This window comes from Cimex lectularius, unplaced genomic scaffold (genome assembly GCF_000648675.2).
Source record: "Cimex lectularius strain Harlan isolate CLEC.00 unplaced genomic scaffold, Clec_2.1 scaffold33, whole genome shotgun sequence".
NCBI lineage: Eukaryota > Metazoa > Arthropoda > Insecta > Hemiptera > Cimicidae > Cimex > Cimex lectularius.
Genome location: NW_019392683.1, coordinates 630,780 through 658,417, shown reverse-complemented (window position 1 = coordinate 658,417; position 27,638 = coordinate 630,780). Strand labels below are relative to the sequence as shown.

Here is a 27,638-nt window from a genome sequence, read left to right as displayed (position 1 = left end):
ATTAATTAGTAGGGCGTCTTGTTAGTTCGGCTATTATCGAAAGGAGCCGATTTCGAGAAAAGCCGTTGAAAAATCAGGACCGCCGCGGCGGCGGGGTGCCTTTTGTGCGATGACCCGGTTCCCTATTGACGCCCTGACCTTGTTTTCTCACGGCCATTAACAAAATTAGCCCCTTTTCCAACCCCCTTCGACTGCCCCTTTCGCCCCTTTTCTTCGCGGTCTCTTACGTTTTATACCCTTCCGTGACGTTTCCCTTAAATTCGAGCTCACGTCATCGCTTACGGAATAAACGCGAACGGCGAGACCAATATCGCGATCTTTATCTTCATTTACAATAGTTCCCAGTGGCTTTTTGCCGGTTGTACATCGTACAAATAGGCAATAGATTTCCTTTAAAATAGATTATTCCGTGAGGATACTTCTTCACCACCCGCAGGCACAAGGGAAATCGTGTTTTTCAAAGATATATATTAACAAATTTCGTTTAAAATAAGTCGGTCTAGAGTTATGTTCAGTTTTTTGACCTTTAATAAAAAAAAGGAAATCCGTAAGGTGTCACGCAACGAAATTTATATGAGTACGTGGATGATTTTTGCCCATAAAAACAAACAGGAAAAATTTACTCAAACTCGAATTATTACAGCTTTCATGGCTATGCATTCATAAAAAATTCTGTCTAAGAAAAAGATACACTTTTTCTTGAACAATTCCTTACTTTAAAAAGGTTTTTTTTAACGTAATTTATTTTATTCATTGCTCTCTGAACAAAATACGCATTAAGCAAATAGTGTCGTTATACACAAATCTGACAGATCTGTCAGACCAGTGGAGAGAAAAACCAACCTATGCTGAAAATCTATTTTATTTAATTGGGCGGGTTAAGATAGAAGGACACGAGGCCATCGTAGAGGATTGTAAGTTTGGGACGTTGAGGAACGAGTTAGGAGTAGTGGGTTATGGTGGAGGGCTAGTTTAGTGTGGAAATTAAGGAAGCTTATTCGGATAAGATCCTTTACGAATGGGATTTTAGGATCTTTGTGGATAGTTTGATTGGTAACGTAAAAAGCATCATTGAGGATAGGGCGAAAAACGTAAGATTTAATGGATTGAATTCGTTGGTTATTGGAGGATTTTGCCGAGCCCCGTAGACTCCGTAGGCCTAAATAGTCTGTTGTGTGTTTTGTAAGTTGGTTAGTTGGTGATTATGCTTAGTGTTGATTTTGGTCCCAGTAGGTATCTGAATAGACCATATCTTTAAGTTAAGTTATTATCGTTTTAATCTCTATGCAGGTTCCATGTCAGTCTGCAATCCAAGTAAAGCCCAAGGTAGGGGACTTGGTTCGATGGTGGTATTATGTTGTTGTTAATGTGCACTGGTGGGCAGGTTTGACGTTTGAACGTAAACGTAATTTGTTGGAATTTTTGTTCGTTCAAGCTGATCCGCCACCGAGTGTACCAATCCGTAATGACGTTCAGATATCTGTGGCTAGAAAAGAATAGAATAGAATAGGAGTTTGTTGTCATCCGCATAGTTTCTTAGTTTATGAGTGCGTATGTCAGCAGTGTAGATGGTGTAGGGGATTGGGCATAGGATACTTCCTTGTGGAACGCCAGGGGTAAAAAAAATCTCACTTTAAACCTTCGATCCGAGCGAAAAGACTTCAGGATGAGATAGTAGGTATGAGGGAGGATGCGTTTTAACTTATAGGCCTCGGTGACACAATCGGTAGATGATATCAGATGAGGATGAGGAGTAAAAACTGTGGAAAAGTGGTCGGAAAGACACTTTTCTGCGTTTGACCTGGCCCAGATGCCGTTCGGATTGCTAATTGGGGAAGGCACTTGGTTACCTAGCAAACAGGAGTTGCCTTGTATGGATAAGGTTTCGAGGTATGACTGGAATTGGGATGAACGAGATTTTAAGAAAATGTTCATTGAGAAAATGAATTGATTTGAGTGAATTTCGTTCTATTTATTTAAGGTTGAAATAGTAACAAGGTTCTTGTTCATGGAGTCAATAGTGTTAATGTTATCCTCCAAAAACAATTGACCATGTCTGTTTTAACAAACGTGCACAAAATTTCAAAGATTCTCCTTTCATTTACTGAGAAACAATGTCACGATCAAAATCCTGAACGACTGGAAAAACACATAATCTCATACAGAAGTGTTTTGCTAGTTTAGTTAAGCAATTTGGCTTCGTGTTCGTGAACTTCGTCTTGATATCTTCTGACATTTCATTTTGTACATTTGTTACATTTACACGGTTAAGATCATTTTATAAATTGTTACACTTCACATTTGAAAGTAATTTGTTTATATTTCACTATTTCTAGTCAATAAGTTAGCTCAATGATCATACTGACTCTTGGCACGCTAAGGGTGATATTTTAAGTTTTTTTCGTAATGATCGTAATGTTCTCGACACATGCACAGTTTAACAATTCATTATCGTGTCACGATCATAAGACTGGACGCTTACAAAGCTTCCGAAAATAGTTTGTTATTACTAGTAATGATATATTGACAAGTGTATATTAGACCGTCGACAAGCATAATAACCATTATGAGAAATTATAATCGATCTGTAATCTTTTTACAATTATTACGCAGAGAATTTTTATTAACGGATATTAACTTACTTTGAGTCGACTGTACTGAGTCCGTATGTTGTTTGATTTGCAGCTCATGATCGCAAAGGCAGATAAAGGCTGATTTACCGACCTAGATTGTAAAAAAAACAATGAACTTACCCAGTAAAATATAAACTATGCTTCATTCTCAAAAATGCACAAACCAATATTTCAATAGAACCAGCCGTCGATTACTAACCAGATCCCGCGTACAAATTATCATAACTCGTAGGAGGCACGCTAAACGAAGTTCTTCACTGAAAGTGACGTGAAGGCGAAACACGTATCAGTGAAACGTAAAATAGCTAGAATAGACATATTCATTCATTAATACCGATCAAGACACTTCAGGACCATAACCATCGTTTTATTGTTTGTTGTATGGTCATGACCGACCATTTTACTCTGTCAATATTTACGGCTTTTCGCGGAGAGAAATCGAAACTCATTATAGGCAGATCAAAACGATCGAAAAGGACAGAACTGGTTTTTCACACTTCAGACCCACTAGGAAATTTCTTAATTGCTCTACGTTATTTTATGTTTTTTGGGAATTTATTTCTCACTTTGTTCTATAATTTATCTTATTCGATCTTGAGTTTAAAATGAAGTGTTTTTTTTGTTTGTTGATTGCTGATCATTGTGGTCCTCTTGTTCTTGTGTGTTTTTTATTTCGGTCGAAAGAAAAATCGACAGGATTGACACAGCGAGATTAAACGGACCAGGGTGATAAGCAAGAAGTATTCAACACTGCACACCACGGACGCACAGAATGATATTCGATTACATGATTTGGGACTTGTTTTTGGAAAGTCGACGACGGTCTGTTCACAAGGGCCCGTGTGAAGTATTCTCAAGTTAGACGTATTTGACTAATGTCCAACGTTTTGGTTTTTCAGGTCCTAATGAGCAATTTGTACAATAATTAGTGCTTCATATTTATATCGCTTTGCCTTTCCAAAATCTAATATAAATTTTTATCGAAAAGAATAAAGTATTTTTCAATTTATGAGCTTAAATAGGAACTTTCGCCTTCGATTTCAAAACAAGAAAACTTCTCCAAGAAAGAGAAATTTAGAGTTTAAGAGAAAAAAATAAGTCATATCCAAGTGTTCATAAATTTAGGGGTCTAGTCAATTTTCTAGGCGCGTAAATTGCCTTATCGAAACAGTATTTCATAGTGATATTAATACGTAAACTAAACTCGTAGCAAGGGAACAAAGAGAGTAGAGTATTATATTTTTTAGAAGACGGGCGCGAGCGAAAACCAAAGCGATATATTTAAACAATGTGTTAGACCGATTCAAACTGGCGGGCTACAACAGGCACTATGGGCCGTACCATCACGAGCAGAGGGTGCACGGAGTTTACGGAAGGGCGACGACCAGTTATGCTCATCACATGGCGACCAGGCTCCATCCTCCACTCAACGCAAGTGAGTAACGTCTGCCATTTAGCATAAATTCGACCCGGGTTTATGCTCGCTTACGCACATTCTCCTGGGGCACGTTTCACCCATTCTACCATCAAAGTTACGCTATTTATTATTTCATGTTATTCCTTTATAACTATGTTCTGGTTGTGCTTTCTTTTCATAATGTGCATGTTCAACATAAAGAGTTTCGATTGTCTGACAAGAACTGGCTTTCTTAGGCCATAAAGATAATTTCACCTGTCGACCTTTCATATTACATTGAAAATATTTCCTACTTTCACAATAAAACAAGAGTATATGCTTTATTATTTGATAAAAAATCAGAAGAATACAAGGTTAGAAGATTGTGAAATCATCTAATTTATCTTGAAACGCTCTTTTTTTCTCGCATGTCTAAACTTTCGAGCTGTATTTAAAGAATACCTTAATTATCAGTAATCAAGATGTTTTGGTTTTGTTAAAGTTGCAAAATAACGGCATCATCGTAACTTAACATTTGCTTTGTCCTAAATTGTAGCAGCTTGGTTATTTCTGGTCCCAACGTCTGACTATTGGCGCTTGTTTTGTCCTCAGCATATGACCATCTCTAGGCGTGGATTAACGATTGGTTCAAACAATTCATTAAGCGAGGATAGGCGGACCAAGACGATCGGAATTGATCAAACTGTAAAGCGTCATCTGCTTTTAAATTATTGTAGTGGGGTCGTTTTTGATCAGCTCGTTCTGCATATATGTTGCTGATTTTGTATCAGCATGCCACAATCTCTATTGTTGAGTTTGTTTATAGTTTACATAACCTAACCGGCAAGAATGCACGGACCTGGACGGTAGAAAGTTAACCTAACTAAAATCATTGTCTTCTATATTTTTAATTCTTGTAGTTTTGTTGTTTCTGATTGACTTGGCCTATCTATCATCGCTTGTTGGTCACGGGATTCCACTATCTGTATAGGTGAGTTAGTATTGAGGTTGAACAAACACAATCAGCTAGAATAGGCGGACAAGGACGATTGGAAACGACCGAACTACAAGGTTTCAAACTAAAACCCCAGACCTGATATAATAAGGAGGAGGAAAAAGACACCCATATCATCCTCGAATGTGAAGCACCAGCTCAAAGGACATTTAACCTAGGATACGAAAAAAATCTAGGGAATGAAATTATAGCAGCGACAGTCAATGACCTGATACTTCCAAGAAGAAGGATTGAGTCTATTGTACTGAACTGAGGAAATAGGAAGATAATAAACAGTGCAGTGCCTGGGGAGCACAAACCCCGCTTATTCCTAGTACCTACCATATCACACCAAAACCCCAGACCACATAACGCTCGGACATGATATTTTTTTAATCTAGTATCTCTGTCAAAACAGGTTAATTTTAAAATCGCTGATCCCACGTCCGTATCCTTGCGAGAATTATAGTTCGTTGCGTGTTTTTAAAACTGGGATCTGGGGGGGGGGGGTCGGTTTAAGCCAGAAACACACTTACCCGATGCTATGCCACGCTAACCTACCCGACGCTCTGCGATCCCCATTGTCGATTTTCGTCGGGTCGCATCGAGTACAGTCGAAGACAAAAGAACCGGACACTCATATTTTTATTCAAACTACATGTATTATTGTCGTTATATTAATTACAACATACTTATTTTAATATAAACCAAATTAACTGTGATTAAAAATTAATTAGTTTTTATTTAAAAAATTAATTTTAATGGTTTGGTAGAAAATTAATCAAAACACCGGAATACGATTTTTTGATATAATGAATTTAACTAACAATTTATTGGCGTAATATACTAAAATTGGAACAATTTATTACACGGGTTTGCTCATAAAATTTAATTAACAATTTGTTTCATAGTTTTGCTCGTAAAATTACACCATTTTGTAATGTCGGGTAGCATCAGAACAGGACACTCATATTTTTTGTAGTTTATTTCGAACTAAGTACATGTAATTTTGTCTATATATTAATTACAACATGTTATTTTAATGTAAACCAAATTAAACGAGATCAAACATTCATAAGTTTTTATAAATTACATTATTTCATTATGATGGTTAGGAGTAACTTTATTTAAAACAATTAAGTTTAACAAACAATTTATTAGATGGTTGTGCTCATAAAATTTAACTAACAATTTATTACAAGGTTTTGTTCAAAATAGTGCATTAAGAACAAAAGATGCGTTGCGATTGTGATAGTGATTATTGTGATAAACGCTGTGGACTGTACGCGACGTGTGCTTGCGTCGGATAGATGTGCAAACCTCACCAAAACGTGGCAAGGCGTCGGGTAGCTTCGCATGGCGTAGCATCGAGTAAGTGTGTTCCCGGCTTTAGGCGTCGACACGGCGCTCATCACTGTAAGGTAAAGGTCCCGGGTTCGAATCCAGCCGCCCAGCATTCGAACCCGACATACTGGCTTTTTTTGGCTTTTTTTTCAAAAACACCGGCACCCTGGGGGTTGATATGACTTCTGCTGTTGCATACCCTGCAAAAAAAAAAAACCTGGGATCTTTTTCGTATGAAAAACTCTTTCTCTCTCTGCTGGCGGCATATTTTTTTTGTGGAATGGTTCGAACGGATTATCCGAAAAGGAAAAACTTCCACTGTCCTCATTGGCCACTTCACTGAACAAATATTTGACTTCCTTCGTTGGTTCTCATAGAATATTGATTGTAAATCTCCTAAACTGGAAGAACAAGTCTATTTGTCAAACAGTAAATCAAGGTACGGCTTTGATAGATTTGAACGTGAGATGGGTATTTAAGTACTATAAAAAAATTACTTAACTTTATTACGTCTAATTTGATTATTTTCAACAGATTATACCAGTCTCTCCAAAGATTGTGGCTAGTAAGTTAAAGTATTCGCTACGTTTGAATCTTTTTTTGTCTTATTAAAATTTTCTCGTATTGTATGCTGTTTTTTTAATAGAAAAAATGATATTTAGTACAATCTTTTCCGTAATACTATCTGCTTTGGGCTTTTACTCTGTGTAGATAATGTAGTTTTTCGAAAATCTTAAAGATTATTTGGAGCCAGAGATGCGGTCAGAAGTGACGTAGGTTTTAGAAAAACATTTTCTTTATCGTGGCAACGTTTCAATCTTTATTGAGTTCATTTTCAGGGCTCAAAGCGTTTGAGTGTTTTCCGGAATCAAATGTTTTCCGTGTAGAAGTGTCATTCTTGTGTGTTGTGCCCTCACGGCACTCTCAACACGATACACAAGAATGACACATCTACACGGAAAACAAACACTTTGAGCCCTGAAGATGATCTCAATAAAGATCGAAACGTTGACACGATAAAGAAAATGTTTTTCTAAAACATACGTCACACGAGACCGCATCTCACGTTCTCCAAAAAATCTTTAAATAACGGTCACTAAACACCACACACAAACACACACACGTAAATCTTAAACCTCTCCAGGGCTTGTTCGTCATCTGTTGGCGACACGTTTTCCCTCAATGCCTTTACCGGATGATCTAAAGAGGATGAAGTCCTCTTGAAGACGATTTGCCACACGGTGGAGAACCCTTCAACATTCGTCATTATTTATCCAAACGCATTTGCTTTATTGACAAGCCCAAAGAGGGGATACATATTGAAAGAGTCGGGAGTGTATCCGAAATCTCGGAGCAATTACATTATCTTGACGCTCTGGAAAAGATTCTCTCACCCGACGGCGCCGAAATATTTCATATCCGTCGTCGCTGGGGCAGAAGGCGGGTGGGCGGCTCGAATACAATTGGCTTTTATCCAAAGGCTCGCCTTCGAGGGCGGCTTCGTCTCTCCAGAGAATGTTGAACAATTTATTGTAAAAAAAATAGAAAAAAGGGGAAAAAATATAAAAGAATCATATTTATGTCCGCCAAGTTAGGCGGCGATTTATTGCCAATCTCATACCGAAAACCCATGCAACAGCTCGCCGTCCAGGTATCTTGTGCACGTTAAGCCCAATAATGTATGACAAAATTAAAAACAGCTGAGCTTCGTTTACCTTTTGATGGGTTTATTTCTGGGAAAAACATTTCAGCTGAGCATTGGAATTAAACTACATACTACAACCACATGGGTCATTCATTGGTACAGTTAATAGACAAGAAAATCATAAATATAGAATATATGTTAGACGAATTGATAGTTTGGACTGTTCTAATCACTCTAATACTTGTTCGTTGGTTCATTACACATGACACATGATTGTCGCAATTATAGTACAGATTGATTATAATTTTCTAAACTAAAAAACGAAATTTTTCACCGTTAGTTTCAGTAAGATAAGAATAATAAATAATTATGTCCCCCAAGAAGCTAATTACACAAACTTTATAGTCAAGTCCCGTCTTGCCAATTAAATACATCACTGTGCACTGTGGTATCAGGGGTGTAAAATGGGCGAGGCCCAATGCAGACTATTACCAAATTTTCTCGTTTTCCTTAGACTTCTAAAAAAGACACCAGTTTGTTTCTTTTTTAAAAACTTCATGAAGCTCATAGTCAACCAATCATCGTTATTGAACAAAACGTTGAAAATTTGTAAATCGCAAAACCTTTGGTTTCAATCGATTTTGCCAAAAATATAACTGATCCACTTGTTAGGTAGATTAGTTTGGAATTTTAATAAATGGTAAATTTTCTTTTCTGATAAAATGATCTGTGATAAATTATTAGAAAAAACGTCGAGTACGTATATACTATTTCATTCTTATGTGCATTGAGATTAATTTTTTTGCCATCTTTGTAATTTCGGTTTAAATGGTATGAAATAAAGCATCACTCTTTTATAAAGTGAACAATTAAGTCCTCGTGTACTTAATAATACCGTATGCTCACGTGTAGGTTCTTTATTAGATTTTTGTGTGCTTAGTTTCTTCATTAGCCCTAACACGTACCCGGGCCTTGTCAAGCTTGCCGTTTTCCAGTCTGTAAACACGAAAAACTACGCTTAAATAGGCGACCCATAAAATGATTTATCTCTACGAAGATTGATTCATTCGAACAAAAATAAAACAAGAAAAATCGTCTAGATGCTAGGTTTTTGGGGTTTCTTCTACTTTCTGGCAAGTTATTCACTTAAAAAAATATATACGTGAATGACTTTTCAGGTCTCTGAGGTCAGAGATTTTTGACGTTTGTGTGTTCTTGGTCACGAACGTTCGAAAGATTAAGATTTTAAGAAGTTTAATCTACTTTGAACAACTTTTTGATATTTACATAATATATATTTTTTGTGAACAGTTCCAATTAATACGTGATAAATAAACCATTAGTTTTTCGTCACTACATTTCTAGTCTCTAACACGATTAGCAAAGTATGCGTGAATACTATTCACCGATCAAGTACCGTTGACTTCTACACGATATCAATGGATTATATCAGGATCGTCCTTTTATCGACTTCGGACTCGATTGTGGTGACATGCAATCTCGTGTAACAGATTACAAAGCTGTTTCAGTAAATTACTCTACCGATTAAAAAAAGCCTAGATTCGCTGGTCCGTCTGTTGCGTTTTGGCATTTCGGTATCGTCATCTGCGCGTATATTTAAAAGAAAATTATTCAGAAATCGTGAGATGCGGTCTGGTGTGATGTAGGTTTCAGAAAACCATTTTCTTTATCGTGCCAACGTTTCGATCTTTATTGAGATCCATATTTTTTATATTCAATCAAAGTATTTCTACTCACTCAAAGTGTCTGTCTTCTGTGTAATTGTGCCATTCTTGCATGTCGTGTTGGGAGTGCCAGTGAGATTTTGCTGTTTACGTTAGTAGTTTTCTCATATTACTGGAATACATATATATATATATATATATATATATATATATATATATATATATATGTGTATATATCTGATAGTGTTTTTAATTCCTTTCGGTTGTTTTCGCGAGCAGTCTTTTTGTTTGCCTCATGCCTGGCTTATGCCCCATTATTTATTTTGTTCCCACAAATTTGGGACTATATTATCTTCGGTCTCCTTATTATATAGGATGTTACCCAAAATTCCCTAATTACCTCCAAGTATAGTGTTGACTATTCATGGATCTTATTTTCTTTTAGTGTTGTAGGCAAGTGACAAAGGCACCAGCCCTTATAGGTCTTAAGCTGTACAAGAAAAGCAAATATTGACTATGTTTACTTAAAATTTTGAACTTGTTGAATGTTGTGCGGCTCATTTTGCCTATTGAAATTGGAACAATGTGCTTGAGTGATCTTTTTGCTGAATTGACTTATTTCCGAACTTATTCAAACTAGTATATATGTAAGAGCGTCTCTTCTGTTTTGGGCCCAACCCTGCATTCATAGAACCGAAAACCAGGCACCAGAGGTTTTCTTATGATCGGACCTGACTACATTAATTTAATTTAATGATCAGGCACCCTTTCTTGATATACAAAATTCCAATATTCAATTCAAACCAAAATAAATACGAGACCAAAATATTAATTAAATTTAAATCTTTTATTACAATTTATTTTCAAAAAATATTACGATTTCTTTTATTAATTATTATTTTTAATCTAAAGAATCTTTTATTCTATATAATAAAACCTATTTCAGAATCTACAAGCATTAATTTTCAAATCGGTGTTAATTCTTGTTTTATAAAGAAATATAAAAGTAAATGAAATTATTATTGTTATTATTATTAATTTTTGACCACCAATTAGAAAACACAATTAATATTTTAACATAACTTTTAAAATCAAATGTTATCTCTTTTAGTTTTCTTTATAAAAATATATTTTTTGTTACAACCCTTTTTTAAATTAAAATACAATTATTATTTTTAGTTTTTGGACGTCAAAATATAAAATTTACTCACTTGAATTGTGTGCACACCAAATTTTTCATTATTACAAATAGACAGCTCTTAACCCATGGAGGACAGAAAGGGAATTGTTTTTTTGAGTGAAAAAAATAGCCCTTTCGTAGGCCCTACTCCTTTCACTGTCAGATGTGTGTGGAGGGGCATGGCGGTATATTCAATCGAAACGTGACATATATACATTTTTCGGTTTTAAATTCAAAAGGTGAGGTTGAGATGGGAAGTTGGTGCCCGAGTGGATCGAAGTCACGATAGCTCAAGTGGTAGAGTAGCGGCGTAACTAGCCGAAGGTCGTGGGTTCGAATCCCGCTCTTGACACTGACTTTTTTATCTCAACTAAAATCCTTAATTAATTGAAAGATATTAATTGGTCAAGCGGACCACGAAAACTAGTGAACTTGAAATGAACATAGAACAAAGGCAGATAAACATATTTTAAAATAATTATGTAAATTTCTAAATTATTTTTTTCTCAACCACTAGGGCCTTTTTAACCTAATATCACGAAAAAAAGTTGGGTGATGCCACATTCTAAGGCTTTTATTCGACATAATATAAATAATTGTTTACTTACTGTCTTACAAATTTACGTTAAATTATTATTGAATTGAGTTTTGGTTTATTGATTTGGATTTTTTTGCCAGTTTATATTGGTTTCTTCATATAAAAAATCTAGTAAATGAGTGAATATCATAAATGTTCCATGTGTATCTAAAACTTTTGAATTTGTCCAAAAATTGGAATTATGGCAATTGGGAAACTCGTTGCTGGAACTTTTTCGAACACAAACTAACCCAGTGTAAGAGTGAATTTGTGGGTCAGCGTATAAATCTTCATGAGTGGTGCTCTAACGCGAATAGTTTTTTTTTGAAATACGACCCAAGAGCTGCACGCTATCAATTAGAAATAGATTTTAATTTACAACGATTTTTCAACATTTGAATATCGTTCTTACACTGTTAATTCGGTTACAAAGCCGAAGTGAAATTGAAAGACTGGACTTTAATTGAGGCACAGCGTCACGGCTAGTACAAATCCAATAATAATATGGCCTCGGATACATATCGAATTCCCCCATTGTTAACGAGTTTACGTGCTGTGCATAATCCGATTGTTTAAACGTAACTCGTGTTATTTTCTTTAATTCGATCCAGCTCAAAAACGATTTCTCGGATCGATTAATAATTACGTTAATGCGGTGGAGGCCTTGGTTCATTCAGTTGATGCAGTTCTGATACGAATCACATAAAGCATTCAGCTAACTTAATTTCACGAAATGCGACTATAATTAATTTCGTGACGGATAATTAATAACAAGATCTTCTTTTTTATTCTTAAAACAAGAACAATAAACATAAAAGAAAAACTTGTTTCTGAATATTCAGATTCCAAATGAAAGCGGCCCCGTAGGTCGGTGGGATATTAACCGCGATACCATCTTTATATAATGCACTTAACCAAATCGGGTCGTGAAAAGTTTAATGAAGTGGAACAGATTAAATTACCGAGTTGAAAAGGTAATTTATGCATCGCTCGAATCTCATTTTTTTACGATATGTCTTTATCGGTGCACACGAGCAACATGATCAAACATTTTTTTTTGTTTATAACATACAATAAACGAAGTTGGATCGATCCGCATACACATATTTTTGCCATTGCGATACAAAAATTGGCAACGGTGCCGAGCGTCCACGAAGTATTTAAATTCACTATTTTTCGTGGTCCGCTTGACCATTTAATACAAATCAATTAATTAAGGTTTTAGGTTGAGATAAAAAAGTCAGTATCACGAGCGGAATTTGAACCCACGACCTTCGGAGAACTCGAGTATTATTCGAAGTACATTTTGATCCCCTCGGGCTCTAACTTCCTATCTCAACCCCACCTTTTGAATTTTCCCTCCTATTTACCATTTTTCAAGGGATCGAAGTCACGATAGCTCAAGTGGTAGAGTAGCGGCGTATCTATCAAGCCGAAGGTCGTGGGTTCGAATCCCGCTCGTGCCATTGACTTTTTTATCTCAACCTAAAACCTTAAGTAATTGAGAAGTATTTAAAGTTTTGGCTTCACGACATCATTAGAAGCAATGAAACGATTCCTGTGATAGTCCGTTGATAAAATTAATTTCATGTGGCGGATTTATGTGTTAATGTGTTTGTAAGATTGCATCGAAAAAGGTGCAACATAGAGCACTTTAAATCGATTAGGTTTCGTGGTCCGATTGACCAAATAAATTATTTTAAATAAATTATTTTTTAAGTAACGTATTAGTTGAGATAAAAAAGTCAGTGTCACGAGCGGGATTCGAACCCACGGCCTTCGGCTAAATACACCGCTGCTGTACCACTTGAGCCATCTGACTTCGATCCACTCGGACACCAACTTCCCATCTCAAGCTTACCTTTTGAATTTTCCCTCCTTTTTGCCACTTTCCTTTTTTATTTCAACCAATACCTTATTTAAAGATTAATTAATTGAAAAGAATGTATTTGGTCAATCGGACCACGAAACCCAATCGATTTAATAAGCAAAATGAAATATACTTCACTAAAGCTCTCCGTGGCCATTTCATTTTTCGCCGAGAATCAAATGTATTACACGACATTTGAAAAATGGCAAAAAGGAGGGAAATTACAAAAGGTGGGGTTGAGATGAGAAGTTAGTGCCCGAGTGGGTCAAAGTAACCATAGCTCAAGTGGTAGAGTAGCGGCGTATTTAGCCGAAGGTCGTGGGTTCGAATCCCGCTCGTGACACTGACTGTTTTTATCTCAACCAATACCTTACTTAAAGATTAATCAATTGAATAGAGCACTTTTTTACTTAACAAGTGAAAAATTCCAGGGAGTGTAATTTGCCTATGACCGTAGTTGTTGGAGCAAAAAAGAATCCAAACCTATTCGGCTACATGATTCAGCATTGTACGGGCTGCATTTATCATTTAAACTGTGAATCCTTGCCACAATCCCAGTAGGAGATAAAACCCGTTAGCTTAGCGCCTCATTGATCCGAATCAGGCACGCCTTCAAGGCCGATCAAACATTATTACACCGATCGGTTATCCTTTCAATCCTGAGGGGCTAACAATCCCAATTAACCCCCCGTCTCAATCATTCTCGTCGGCGTTTAATCCGGGCCACGTCCACCGTTTATTTGTGATAATAATATACGTGAGCCGAATCTGGTTCGGTGTGATAATCCTTGCGAAAATATTAGATCGAATCTACCGGAAAGGATGAACAACACCCTCTTGTCTAATATTCTCTGATTTCAGATAAGTTAATGTTGAAATCTCTTCCTTCACAAAACATCGTTCTTAATCGATTTCCGGCCAGATCTAACAATAAATAATATATTTCCGAAATGATTTTTAACTAAGATCGTTTGTTGTTATAAGTTTGTTCGGGATCTTTGTGTTGTTGGATCGCGTCCTCGTCGTTTTCATATTTTTGTAATCTTGCGAAGAACAGGCAATAATGGAGAGGTTTTCGTCGATTACGGTATTAGAGTTCGATTTTGTTCTGTACGTGGACTGGTTTGGTATTGTGTTCATCGATTTTTTTTGTTTTTCCTCTCATATATGTCATTATCTATTTCTGCAAAAATATTTCAAACATTAATGAATTTATGTGCATGTCATTCTATGCTATAACATTAAAGCATCGAGAAACGATAGAAGAAAGCTTAACTCTGGTCTCATAATGGAACTGATTGCACACGATTTTTGATCATCCTTATTCGCAAAAAATATTACAACAATCGTGCAACTACAGGCTTTTAGTCGATACGACTTTTCTATTTCTACTAAGTGCCTGAGCAGATGGATTTCAATGTTCCTGGAAAATATAAAAATGATGTTTTCTAGAGGGTATAAAGCTTCCGAGCGTTGATATTTGGATCAGGCACATGTGCCCACCTGCAAGGAACGAGCGGGATCTCACTTTTTCTCCCCAGGCCGGAGACTTTTTGCCCTTTTTTCCCATTCCTCGGCTCACGCAATTATTTTCAACGCTCAACAAAATTCGAATGGCTTGCAAATGAAGACGGCGCTCGGGCGTAATATATCAGACAAAGAAACGCGCCCTTAATGCCCCAACTCCGGCAACATCCCATTAAACACGGCGTTATAGCACACATATCCAGGCAGAGACGGCTCCCCCCTTTATCTATAAATACGGTTTATCGAGGCCGTTTCTTCAATGGGATATATAAAATTTCACTCTGAAACACTCTTCATTCGGTTTCTCCGGCGATTTTCACGTTTGCTCGACAAACACAAATTTTCTCAACATTATCCTCTAATTTTGCTTAATCCTCAGAAGAATAAACACGCTGTGTTGAAGATTGCAGAAATATTTTTGCATAAATAAATCATTCAAAGTTACTAGGGAGATAGCTATAATCTAGGGATCTTCCCGGAGAACACTTCTACTAGTTTCCATGTTTCAATCCAAAGTAATGTGAAGCAAGGCGGGAGGTGCTTAATTCCGGAATACATCACGGCCTAGGACTTAGCTAAGTCAGAACTTTGTTGCATCGGGAGTGAAGGTTGAAAATTTCACGGAGTGTACACTAATATTACAAAGTCTGTGAGGGCTAACTACGATTGGTATTAGGTATTATATCCAGGGTTGTAGTCTCTTGAACATATGCCAATAATTCATGAGTTACGTGTACATGACACTAGACTAAAACGCCACAGTTGTTCTTTACTACTCTTTGATGCAAAATTAAACATACAGATCAAAAAAAAAAGATTACAAGGTAAAACTCTGTCAGGAAGCGATATCAGGCTTATTTTTCAAGAAGATAAATATTTTGAAAATTTACTTTAATTTTTAGAAGATAGGTTTTTTATGTTAAATTTTGTACGAGAGTATTTTTTGCTTATTTTGTAATGTTTTCATTATTAGAAGTTTCAAAATTTCAATGAGAAATATTTGGTCGTTTGTAACCAAAAATCAAATTTTTAGCAATTAATTTTTACCATTGGTGTTTATTACCTTTGAAAAATTAAGTATCTGTTTTTTAAACACGTTAGGAAGGTCCAAATCTCTGAAAGCGCCACATCTGTCAGTAGTTACAGAAACAAAAAACTTGCTTAAAGTTTAGACGACTTGGAAAACTTAAAAGTTTATCTTCTTACTTATATTTTGTTTACTTATGGCTAGTATTTAAAAAAAATCTCTTAGGGGTTTCAAGCTATTTTCATTGATGCAATTAAATTAGTAGGATTAATATGTTATGAGATACGAGGGCTTTATTGATAAAAGTTCTGAAAGGTTGAAATAACCTGAAAAATTACTTGACTCTAATTGCGTCTTCTATTGAGTAAAATTCCTTTTGAAATTACTTATAACCTTATTAACAGGACATTATGCACGGTATTAATTGTTAAAAAAAATGTTGTGTCCAACAAACAAAATTATTGAATTTAAACCTTTTATTTTTGTTATTTTTCAAAATCCCTTATTTAAATTTTCCTTCAATAAAAAAATTAGAATTTCTAATAAATTTTAATGCAATTTATAATGAAAATGCTAGGGACAGTAAATACTTCAAAATTGGCAATATCCCTTATTCATTTTTGAGGAGTTTATATCAAATAAGGGACTAAGACAATTTTGTACTGTATCAGGCCTGCGTTTCTATAAAACTCCTAATTAAGAAAGAACGAGTTGCACTGTTTTAATTTTTCCACCCATTTAAGTCACCGTTTCTCATGGCAGGAATTTAAAAAAAAAGAAGAAAACAACCCACCTAAAACTAGACACCTTAAAAGAAAATAAAAGTCTGAAAATAATCTCTTTATAAAAGACATTAGCCGTTCCCAGGAAAGCGTTAGTCAGGCTTAATTCCGTCTGAGCATTCTTTCCGGGCATTACCGTCCCGGCTCCGCATTTTCCGAAGTATATTATGCGCATAAATTTCTCCAATGATGGGAGAAGGCGGCGGCATGGTGTTGGGCAATTTTTGTTCTGGTTGGACAAAGAGTGTCACGTAGAGTTCGGAATCTGTTCTTATCACTGGGAATCACCTTTATTGCAATAAATGCTACGTTTTTTGTAGATAACAAAGTTTTGGATGCGACTAATTTGGCTAATATTCACTGGAAATAGTATATGTACATATATGAATCCAATACTGAGATTTTTCCGTGTATTCTGCCTGATGATGAATCTGTAGTCTGGTCGTTGCCGTTCTTTTTCTATCGGCCTCTATGTTGGTCTGCCAGAAACTTTTCGCCATATTCCGTGTTGTACTTTGAAATTTCGTTAAATTATCATTTATCACTTTCAGAAATTTTAGAGTGGGTGTTTGACAAGTTGACTAAACTTTAGACGAATAAACTAAACCCTCACGATATCTCTGTGATGCGACAGTGTTTGTATTTAGGATGGCAATTATTAACCAATAAATCTTTCTGTATCAATAAATTATTTATTTATTCAAACCGATTGCTTAGTTTATAATGATTGAATAAATTATACAATGGTTACTATGGTAGAACAATGTTTAGCACCTAGGTACCAACACTTCCGCAACACTCAGGTGACGTGCGGGTTTAGTCTATTTGAGAACTTGGCCAAGATCCGTATTTAATTTCTGAAATCAATCTATCATCAATAATAATAAAATTATTAACGGGGAAAACCTCACTTTCAGACTAAAACGTACATTAATATAAAATAAGTTAAGTAATATTCATTGCTCGGAGAGCTAAGCGCTAGAAAATTCCTCATATGCACAATACAAACACAAAAATAATCACAAATTTGAATTGCAATTTTTGATTCATTTGAAAATACAAAGCAAAAGGTTTTTCAATTTTTTGATTATAAATTTAATATTTAATAGTTTATTTTTCTTTATTTACATATTTTGATCCAGCCCTGCAGTAAGCATGTGTTTCTTTTTCTTGTAGTAGATAAGTTCAAATTTTCCTGCCTTTTTTCCGAGGTCTTTAGCCCATATCGTAAATTTTCGTCCTCTTTTTCCTTTTTCTTCTTTCAGGTGTCCAATTAAAAACACGTTTTTGCCATGTTCCTTTAATCCTTGCCGTGTGCTCGGCCCCGGTTCATTTCCTCTCTCTTGTGACTTCGGTTACATCCTCCACACCTATGTTCTATCTGTGTTACTTGTACTTGATTTTCTGCTGCACCACATACATTCCTACAATAAAACCTTCCGTGATCTTCTCACATATCAAGAGGTCGTTGGCTGTTGACTGAATAATTATCCTTCCTCCTCACCCGGTTGAGAATAGGTCATAGGAGGTTGACACATTGATATTTTCTTTTTGAATCAAACCCCACGTATACGATCGCCATGTAGAGAAACGTTGCTTGATGTGTCCCACTTAATTGATATGTCATTTTTAAAACTCCTTATAGAGAGTAGTGGGAATACAACCCGATATGAGAATCATGTTTTGTAGCTTCGGTTTTTGAGTCCTCTGTTTCGATTTTTGGTATGTTATTGAAAATAGGCTGTGACAGATATCTTGTTTCGTGTTTCTTTTTGTGTATTGGGACAATATGACTGTGAATATATAGTGTGAGTGGGCTGATGGAGAAATATTGAGTATTCCGCTAATATCCATTCACACACAAACGAATAAACAAAAACACAGCTCAAAACAATGAAACACCTATTACACAAAATAAATACAAACAGGTACAGCTCGTATTAAACATAAAACTAAAAGATGAACAAAAAGTGTTGATATTATATAATAATATTATTATATAATTCTACCTACATTCAAGTGACAAGTGTATTACGCTTGTTTTTATATTAAGTCTAATAAATGCCAATGTATGCGAGAAAGGGCGACCCAACTCAATTGAGGGTAATCCCTCACTCTCCGAAACTCTAAATTTCTCTAGAATCCGCAAAATATATTTTTTTCCAGATTGTAGTCTATCAACACCTCACATAACACTTGCCAGCCCACAATACTTGTAAGTCATTTACAATTCATTCAATGGATATGTTAAAATAAATTATAATAAGGCGATGTATGAAATTAATTATAATTCTACGAATATGAAATGAATTAAATTTAAATTTTGTAGAAACAAAATATGTATAAAAAAAAAAAAAAAAAAAGAGAGGCATCTGATACACTAGATTAGACAAAATTTACAACATTGCGATATAATAATAATAGAATAGTTTAAAGTATTAACCAAAATATAAAATAAGTTTACAGTTTTAATAAAACCAAAGGGAAACAAAAAAACATAAATTGTCTAATGCGAAAAAACACACGGGTGAGGTCCGCGAGTGGAAAGGCGAGTCACAAACAAATGCGGAGAAATCGACACGCACATAAAACGGTCGCGAATAAATTGCGGATGTAACTCGTACACAAAGTCTTTAAACTTGCGGGTTGCGGGACTAACTCGAACACATGCGTTTAGCGAAAAAGAGTCTCCGGACTTCGTCGTCAAGCGCGTCTCCAACTACAAAATCCGTCACTTCACGGCCTTTTAGGTGCGTGAAGTACAGATCTCAAAAATTCACACTTAACAACAATAATTACATATAACTAATTATTTTTAAAACAAAAAATATACAATATATACAAAATGTAGTATGCTTGAACACCAATGCATTCTCTTGAATCATTACTTTAATGTTCTAGAAACCGTGGAGTTATTTATATAATTAAAATATACTTAATTAAAACTCGTAATGATCAATTATGAAATACAAAGGAAAATTGTTTGTCGGAATGCGAAATAAAAAATAAACGAAAATAAAATAGATAGTACCAATATTCTTGCTGAAAAAGTGTTCAATAATACAAAGGAATTCTTTTTAAAAATTACAAACCGATGTTCTTACCATTTATAAGTGAAATTCATACAGAAGAATTGTATTATGAGGAATTGGAAGAGGAACAATACATTGTCATATGTTGATTTGTTTCAGCTATTTTCGTTTACGTTTTGCCGGTTAAAATCGCACGGTAATAAATTTTGACGAAGTAGGAGAAGAGTGGGACTTTTTTAAACAAAATTATTTATGAAAGAAATGCATTTGTTTAAAATTTGACTTGACCCTTGCCATTGTTGATTTCTGATCGAATATCATGTTTCCATATAAAAAATCAGCTGCATGAAGGTCTGACACGTGGAAATCGGATCGTCGTGCATTTTCCCCCACGGTCTCAAATTTGCCACAACGGTCGGTTTGCCTTCTTGCGAGGCAATGTTTCGCCTTAATGAAACTTCCTTCAATTTAGGTTTTTTTTGTTTTAAAGTCGACAAAAGGGTGAAACACATTGCTCGGAAATAACGCTAGGAATTCCTTTATTGCAAAACACGACATTACGGCTGCGGTCTAATTTTTTCCGGTCGGTAGAAATTCAAGTGCCCGGTTCGGTACGGCGGACCAATTAGGTTTTCTCTAATGTTCCATTTTGGAAACAATTGTCTTCCGAGGGGCTCCTGTTAAACGCAATTACGCCATGTGCTAAAATCGCTAACCTGACCTTAACACGGGGTTCATTGTTAATTTCAACACGCTCCATTAGCATTTGTATTATTTAATTAACTTGGATTTGAACGCATTAAAAACGTTTTGGAACGACCAGAGTCTTGACCTTTACGCTAATTTAAGGTTTACAAATAGTTATTTTGTAATTACTGTATAATTATGCTTGCTTTATATCATGTTAACTTTTAATTACTTTATACTTTAGAATTATTGCTTTTGACACGATCTATTGGGTTACAATTATCATGAAATTCACCCCAAAAAATTGAAGCATTATTGTTCAAGCATAAGCTCAACATAAAAATTTAAAAATAATCTGAAATCTGGTCGTTCTGGCTAATGTTGCAACGGTGGTCTGTTGGATCGTTTCGGCAATTTTGCCTTGTTCAGTGTGTCTGTGTAGTTTTTCTAAAGTCCAGTTTTTTCTTGAGGGGTACGCGTGACCTTATCTTTGTTTTTCCGAGCCTTCGGTGAATTAAATCTGTTTCATTTTTTAAATGTTATTATGTGTTAAAATTATTGTACAGGTCGGCATATACGTTCGTCGTACTTTTTTCTTTTTAATTGGTATAATTAAAAGGTTGGTAACATTTTTTTTATAAACTCTGTATGTGAACTATTCTTAATTGGTATATTTATTATTTTTTAAATGTGAAATGTATGTTTTAATGTTTTCTAGTATTAATTATTCAGAAATCGTGAGATGCGATCTGGTGTGATGTAGGTTTCAGAAAAACATTTTCTTTATCGTGCCAACGTTTCGATCTTTGTTGAGATCATCTTCAGGGCCTGGGATTTACAAACATTGTTTACATTTAACAAATACATTTAGGATGTGAAAAAGTGAATTTATACAATGCAAAATATATTTTTTTTATTCAATCAAAGTATTTCTGCTCTCTCAAAGTGTTTGTCTTCTGTGTAATTGTGCCATTCTTGCGTGTCGTGTTGAGAGTGCCAGTGAGATATTGCTGTTTTATGTTTATATACGTTGGAGTTAGAAGGGGTGGGGAAGGAAGTCGGTATAGAAAAGACGCCTTTTCACCTCAAAGAAGCCGACGCCTTACACAAAAATGTCTTTTTTATACCGACTTCCTTCCCCCTTCAAAATCCAACATATATAAACGTAAACCAGCAATATCTCACTGGCACTCTCAACACGACACGCAAGAATGGCACAATTACACAGAAGACAAACACTTTGAGTGAGTAGAAATAAATACTTTGATTGAATATAAAAAATATATTTTGCATTGTGTAAATTCACTTTTTCACATCCCAAATGTATTTGTTAAATGTAAACAATGTTTGAAAATCCCAGGCCCTGAAGATGATCTCAATAAAGATCGAAACGTTGGCGCGATATAGAAAATGTTTTTCTGAAACCTACATCACACCAGACCGCATCTCACGATTTCTGAATAATTATCGATTAACGGTCACTAATCACCACATGTTTTCTAGTATGCTCATTTTTCATATTTTTTGTTTGATTTATAATATTTTTCAAGCTTGTCGATGGACGCAAAAAGAACGCAATGCTATAAAAATATGTGATGGTTAGGAATGGTTAAAATAGATGGTGATGATTTAAAACTGAAAAATTTTATTTTGATAGGTGGTGGCGAAAAGAAAACCCATTTTTGGAATATTTGTTTATTTTTTTACGTTTCGGGCTTATTGACCCATCCTGAGTACTCACAACGAGTCATTGCCAAATCTGAATTTACGAATAATCGACGTTTTGACATAAACTGCAACAATAAACATGGCTCGATAGAGGTCACTCGACAAGTCAGTTTATGCAAGTGGTACATGGTTTTTTTCCTATGGGGCGTGTAAAAAGGCATCAGCTTGCATGACTTTTTTCGAATGTGTACGTGGTCTACAGTCCTGTTTTAATATCTAATTTGATGGATTGATCTATTAGTTTGTACGTTTCTTTTTTTTATGTGGTCCATTTAGTATCGCGTTTTCTTTGCATTATATTGTATTTATTTTAGCCGTTGTACAATTGTTTTTAGTTCGTTGTTTGTATTTTTTTTGATCAGTGGTACTGTTTTTTTGTCTATCTTTCATGTATTTTAGAGCACTTAGTGTCTGTGGGCTGATTTGAGTTGGTTTTGGTAGCAGTTTTGTTTGTTTGATTGTTTGATATTTCTGCATTGAATTGCATGTTTTTGTGTACGTTTAGGTCTGTCAGTATGCATTACTATGTCCAATAGGTCATCAATGTATCTGTATATGTTTGTCATGTGTTTTGCCATAATTGCGGCTTTGGATTAAAACTTTAGAGTAACCATGATATCCAGAGTAATTGTTAACATTGCATTGTTAGCCAATTGTTAATTTTGGCCAAATCGGTTACTTTAGAATTCTTGTCTTTTAGAAAAGATATCAGTTTATATCATTTGGTTTTGGATCAATTTGGTCTTGATTTATTTACTTATCTTTGCTCGGCTGGTCAGGCAGTCGTGTTTCGCCATTTTGCCTTTCCATATTGGGTCTGGGTGTTTTTTGTCTTAGAGCTTGGACACAATATTGTCCTCTTACAATTTTATAAAAGAAATTTGACTTTACAAAAATCAGTAAAAGAAATGTCATGGAAAGGAAGAAATGTTTTCTCCTTGTAACATGAACGGATAAATTCGTTGATGAAAGAAGTGTTTAGGTCATTGTAGATAGCGAAGTTAGACGTTAGTTGGACCTTTACCAATTTGTCTAAAGGCGTTTTATTGGAAAGATAAGACGCCCTGGATATTGGTGTAACCACACAGTTACGTTCCAATCCTTTTTAAAAAAGATGGTTCCTACTCACATTAACTTGTTTCGCAACAATCCGGATTTCGAGCCCTTTAGCTCATCGTCAGGTTGAAGGGTTTCCACAAACATGTCTCTTGACGTGAATTGCAGAAGTGAACCCGCTGATACCCCCGCCAACGCGACGTTCCAATGAAGAGCTGGGTTTTTAATGGCGCTCAATTTGAACGTGCAAAAAGCGGGAATTATAACACAAATAACAATTGTAATAGTAAATACTGTAAGAAATTAATTGTAAATTAGTGATTAAAGATAAAAAATATAAAAAATAAATAAATAAAAATAAAAAATGAAATAATTAGAATAATACCTTAATATTATTAAATTATTATAAAACATAATAACAATTAGAATAATTAGTTTAATTATTTGGATGTTTGATATTATTTATATACATATTTAAAATGGGAGGTAGATCAAAATCTGTTATATTATTAATGCATTTATCACCATGTTAAATTTTACATTTTTTAATTTCAAATTTCTCAAACCAGTCTAGTTCTCTCCCTTTGTTGAAACTATGTAACACTGTTGTATTTAAATTTGAATTGAAATTATGTTTCGTTTCTTTTAGATGGTCCTTGAATTCCGAAAATTTGTTCGACTTAGGCAAATGTTCTTTTACTCTCGTTTTTATTTCTCTTCCACTTTGACCTATATATTTAATATTACAGTCATTACAATTGAGTTGGTAAACCCCGCTTTTTGTCAAGTTGTCTAGCTTGTCTTTAGGTTTTGAAAGGATGTTTTTTAGTGACCCCGTATTTCTATAAGCTATTCTAAAAACCTTCTCGTTTAAAAATTTTACTAACTTTTTCCGATAATGTATGGCAAACAACGGAAACCTAATGATTTATGGTGGGGTGGCTGAGTCCTATTGTTGATTCTTTTAAAGTTAATTTTTTTATTCTTTTAACTAGTAACCTATCAATAAATATTTCTAGATACCCGTTGTTTTTTTGCTAAGGTTTTAATAGTTTTTAATTTTTTTATAGTTATCAGGTGTTAGCGGAAGTTTTAACATCCCGTCTATGAGCCAAATGAAACCAGCAGCCTTTTGGGACCATGGGTGGGAAGAATCCGCTGGAATCATAGTGTCTGTAGTTGTGGGTTTTCTATATACATCTATTTCTATTAGGTTGTTTATTATGGACAATTTTAGGTCTAAAAAGTTCAAACAAGAAAAATAATTGTTAAATAATATGTTAATGAATGTAAATGTTAATTGTAAAATAATAATTCCAAACAAGAAACAAGAAAGAAACGAAACATAATTTCAATTCAAATTTAAATACAACAGTGTTACATAGTTTCAACAAAGGGAGAGAACTAGATTGGTTTGAGAAATTTGAAATTAAAAAATGTAAAATTGAACATGGTGATAAATGCATTAATAATATAACAGATTTTGATCTACCTCCCATTTTAAAAATATGTATATAAATAATATCAAACATCCAAATAATTAAACTAATTATTCTAATTGTTATTATGTTTTATAATAATTTAATAATATTATAATTATTTCATTTTTTATTTTTATTTATTTATTTTTTATATTTTTTATCTTTAATAACTAATTTACAATTAATTTCTTACAGTATTTACTATTACAATTGTTATTTGTGTTAAAATTCCCGCTTTTTGCACGTTCAAATTGAGCGCCCTTAAAAACCCAGCTCTTCATTGGAACGTCGCGTTGGCGGGGGTATCAGCGGGTTCACTTCTGCAATTTATGTCGAGAGACGTGGTTGTGGAAACCCTTCAACCTGACGATGAGCTAAAGGACTCGAAATCCGTATTGTTGCGAAACAACTTAATGTGGGTTGGAACCATCTTTTTTAAAAAGGATTGAACTCCACACTCACCCCATCATTTATAATTTTTATCAGTTACATTCTTTCTTTTAAATAAATTATAGTTATATTCCGTACGTATAGTGTTTTAATAGAAGATTTTTTAAAGTCAAATACGATTTAAGTTCTAAGGGCGTTCGATGTTGTCCAAGTCTTCTGTGATATCCTTGCCCATTAGTCTAGTGTTGATTCCACGTCAGTCTAAGTACAATTCTTGAGTCGGAAGGTCGTTGGTGTACAGTTGTGGAAATTAATTTTTGTGTAGCCTTGGTACATCAAAGTTTGGAAAAGAAAGACTACTATAAACTGTTAAATATTATCGTGACTACATAAGTATTTCTGGATTTATTTTTCTATTTATTATTTATCTTCTAAAGTTACAACTGTACATGGCAACAGTTATGCTATGAAACAAATGTTTTTGTTCGTTGTGTATAATTTATATATATACTAAAATTTCAATTCTTCCAATAGAGAAATAGATAGTGCATGTTGGTGTTGTTCCAATCATCTGAGGCACCAATATGATTGAAAATTATTTTTAATTAATTTAGTTTATAAGATGCTAAAATGCTGTGATGACAACAAGGTATGAAGAAAGAAAATTTAATTATATTTAAAACTGAATCATTTGACAACGTTGAAAAAAATTGAAAAATTGCAGTATCGTAAATTGTTCTGTCATCACAGCGCATTTTTCCATTTTTAACATTGCTGGATTGTTGTCCATTAGCATATAATACACTAACGACGATAATATAAGAGTAAGAAAGTTGATCGAAAAAAAAGATTTTTAAAGATTAAAAAGACGGGCAATTTAAAAGAAAATGGAGGTTGAATAATTCCTTTATTTTCCCCCACAAAAGCTTTCCCTTTTCATAAAGGAAATTAGTTGACGACCTCACAGAGTTAAGAGTTATTATACACTAGGGTACCTTTTAATTAGGTATTAAGTTCTTGTAAGGAAAGATGATGTAATAAGGGGCAGCTCTTTTCCCAGGGCGTGGATTAATTTTTCAGCGCGTTTCTCTCTGAGTTTTGAATTTTCCCTGTTACTTCCAACGTTTTTTCTCCCCATTCCTCAATTTTCCCAACACTTCCAGTCGAAATTTCTTGATTGGGAAATTATTTGTCTTGTTGAGCAAAGTGAACCGGGGTGAAGCGGAGGGGATCGTCATTAACTGGCAATTTCTAAGCACGAAGTTCGGCCCGGAGCGGGGCAAAAAGTGAGGGGTTCGAGTTTCTTTCGCCTCGGCCGGAAATTTATGTAATAATCACAACAGGAAAGCACGAGAGGGCGTATTTACCCGGAGAAACTAATTTTTTCTGCCTTTGAGAGTTGTAAGTCCAAGTTTAGGACGGAGGTAAGAGGCTGCCGTAAAGTTCAAAACAAAAGCATAATGAATTGATAAGTTAGTTATTTGGGACGATGCCAAAAAGCAAGAAAATGCTCTTTTTAAACTGGGTTAAGCCAACCCGGTCCGAGGCTGCCGAGGGTGCTCTTTAAAAAATAAGTAATTTTTTCACCTCGAGACGTTAATTTATTTTTTCTTTCCCTCGCGCCCCTTTCAAGAAACGTTTAACATTTTACACTCAAAAAGTCAAACACATAATGCTAAATACACTGTTGAACACGCATTTGCATAATTTCAATTTTAATGAGAAGCTGTGATTTGTGTACGTTTAAAGGCTGTTTACGCTGTATATTTGTACATTAATTTAACATCTCATACAATATTTAAGCCATTAAAAGCATATTAACATAAACAATTCAAGAATTATGCCTAAAAAATTGTACGTCGTTTAAATGTGCGACATAAGGTTTTCAACCAGTGTCCGGGTAAAAATAAAATCCTTTCAAGGCTTCAATTGAATTTGAAACGAGCTGAGCCGTCCGGAGAAACTGTAAGTGTGCAATGCCTAACCTAACCTTTAAATTCAATTTATACAAAGTTCAAACCGTCTTTTTTTTCTCCCCGGTTCGTTAAGGTTGGAAAACTCAATAAGCCCCGGTCTGACTTGGGAGGGAATCGAATGGACTTAAAAATAGGACAAGGAGTTTAAAATTGGGACACTGTATCGAACCGCCCTGACATACATATTCATGATGTACACTGAATATATCCAGGAGGGGATCAGTTAATTAAATCCATTATCGCTTAAATTTTCATGTTTCTTGGGGGGGAGGCTTATTCAAAAATGGAAATTTGAAAGCTCCGAACGTCTAAAGCTAGGGCTCTTGGCCTGTTCAATATTTAGATTACCTTTAAATATTTAAGCTTTAATTCTATTCGCTGCCTTCGCGATTTAGGCTTTTAATTCAGAAAATTGTACATTTATTAGTTATATCAAGTATGGTAGCTTTATTAATTTCTCCAAATATGACATACGTAATAACTAAATATAATTTTTATATGGTTAATATTAAAAATAATAAAACTGCAGTTTGTATAATCTTAAAATATCAGCAAGAAAATCGTCTAGGATAATTTAATGTAAAAGACCAACACTCCCGGGTAGAGTGAATCACTTCTGGCGTGGGTA

The 27,638-nt window shown here is 34.7% G+C and overlaps 1 protein-coding gene across 14 annotated transcripts in view; it reads left to right on the top strand.

The window, feature by feature from the left end:
- The window catches only part of LOC106662528 (calmodulin-binding transcription activator 2), a 324,643-nt gene that overhangs the window by 214,445 nt on the left and 82,560 nt on the right, over positions 1 to 27,638 (top strand). The window contains exon 1 of one of the 14 annotated variants that reach the window (XM_014386697.2): positions 3,667 to 4,068. The exons of the other annotated variants lie outside the window; for them this stretch is intronic. Coding sequence (XP_014242183.1) covers positions 4,035 to 4,068 — 34 coding nt within the window. The 5' untranslated portion in view covers positions 3,667 to 4,034. Of the gene's footprint in view, positions 1 to 3,666; positions 4,069 to 27,638 lie in introns of those variants that run through there. 14 annotated transcript variants of the gene reach the window in all.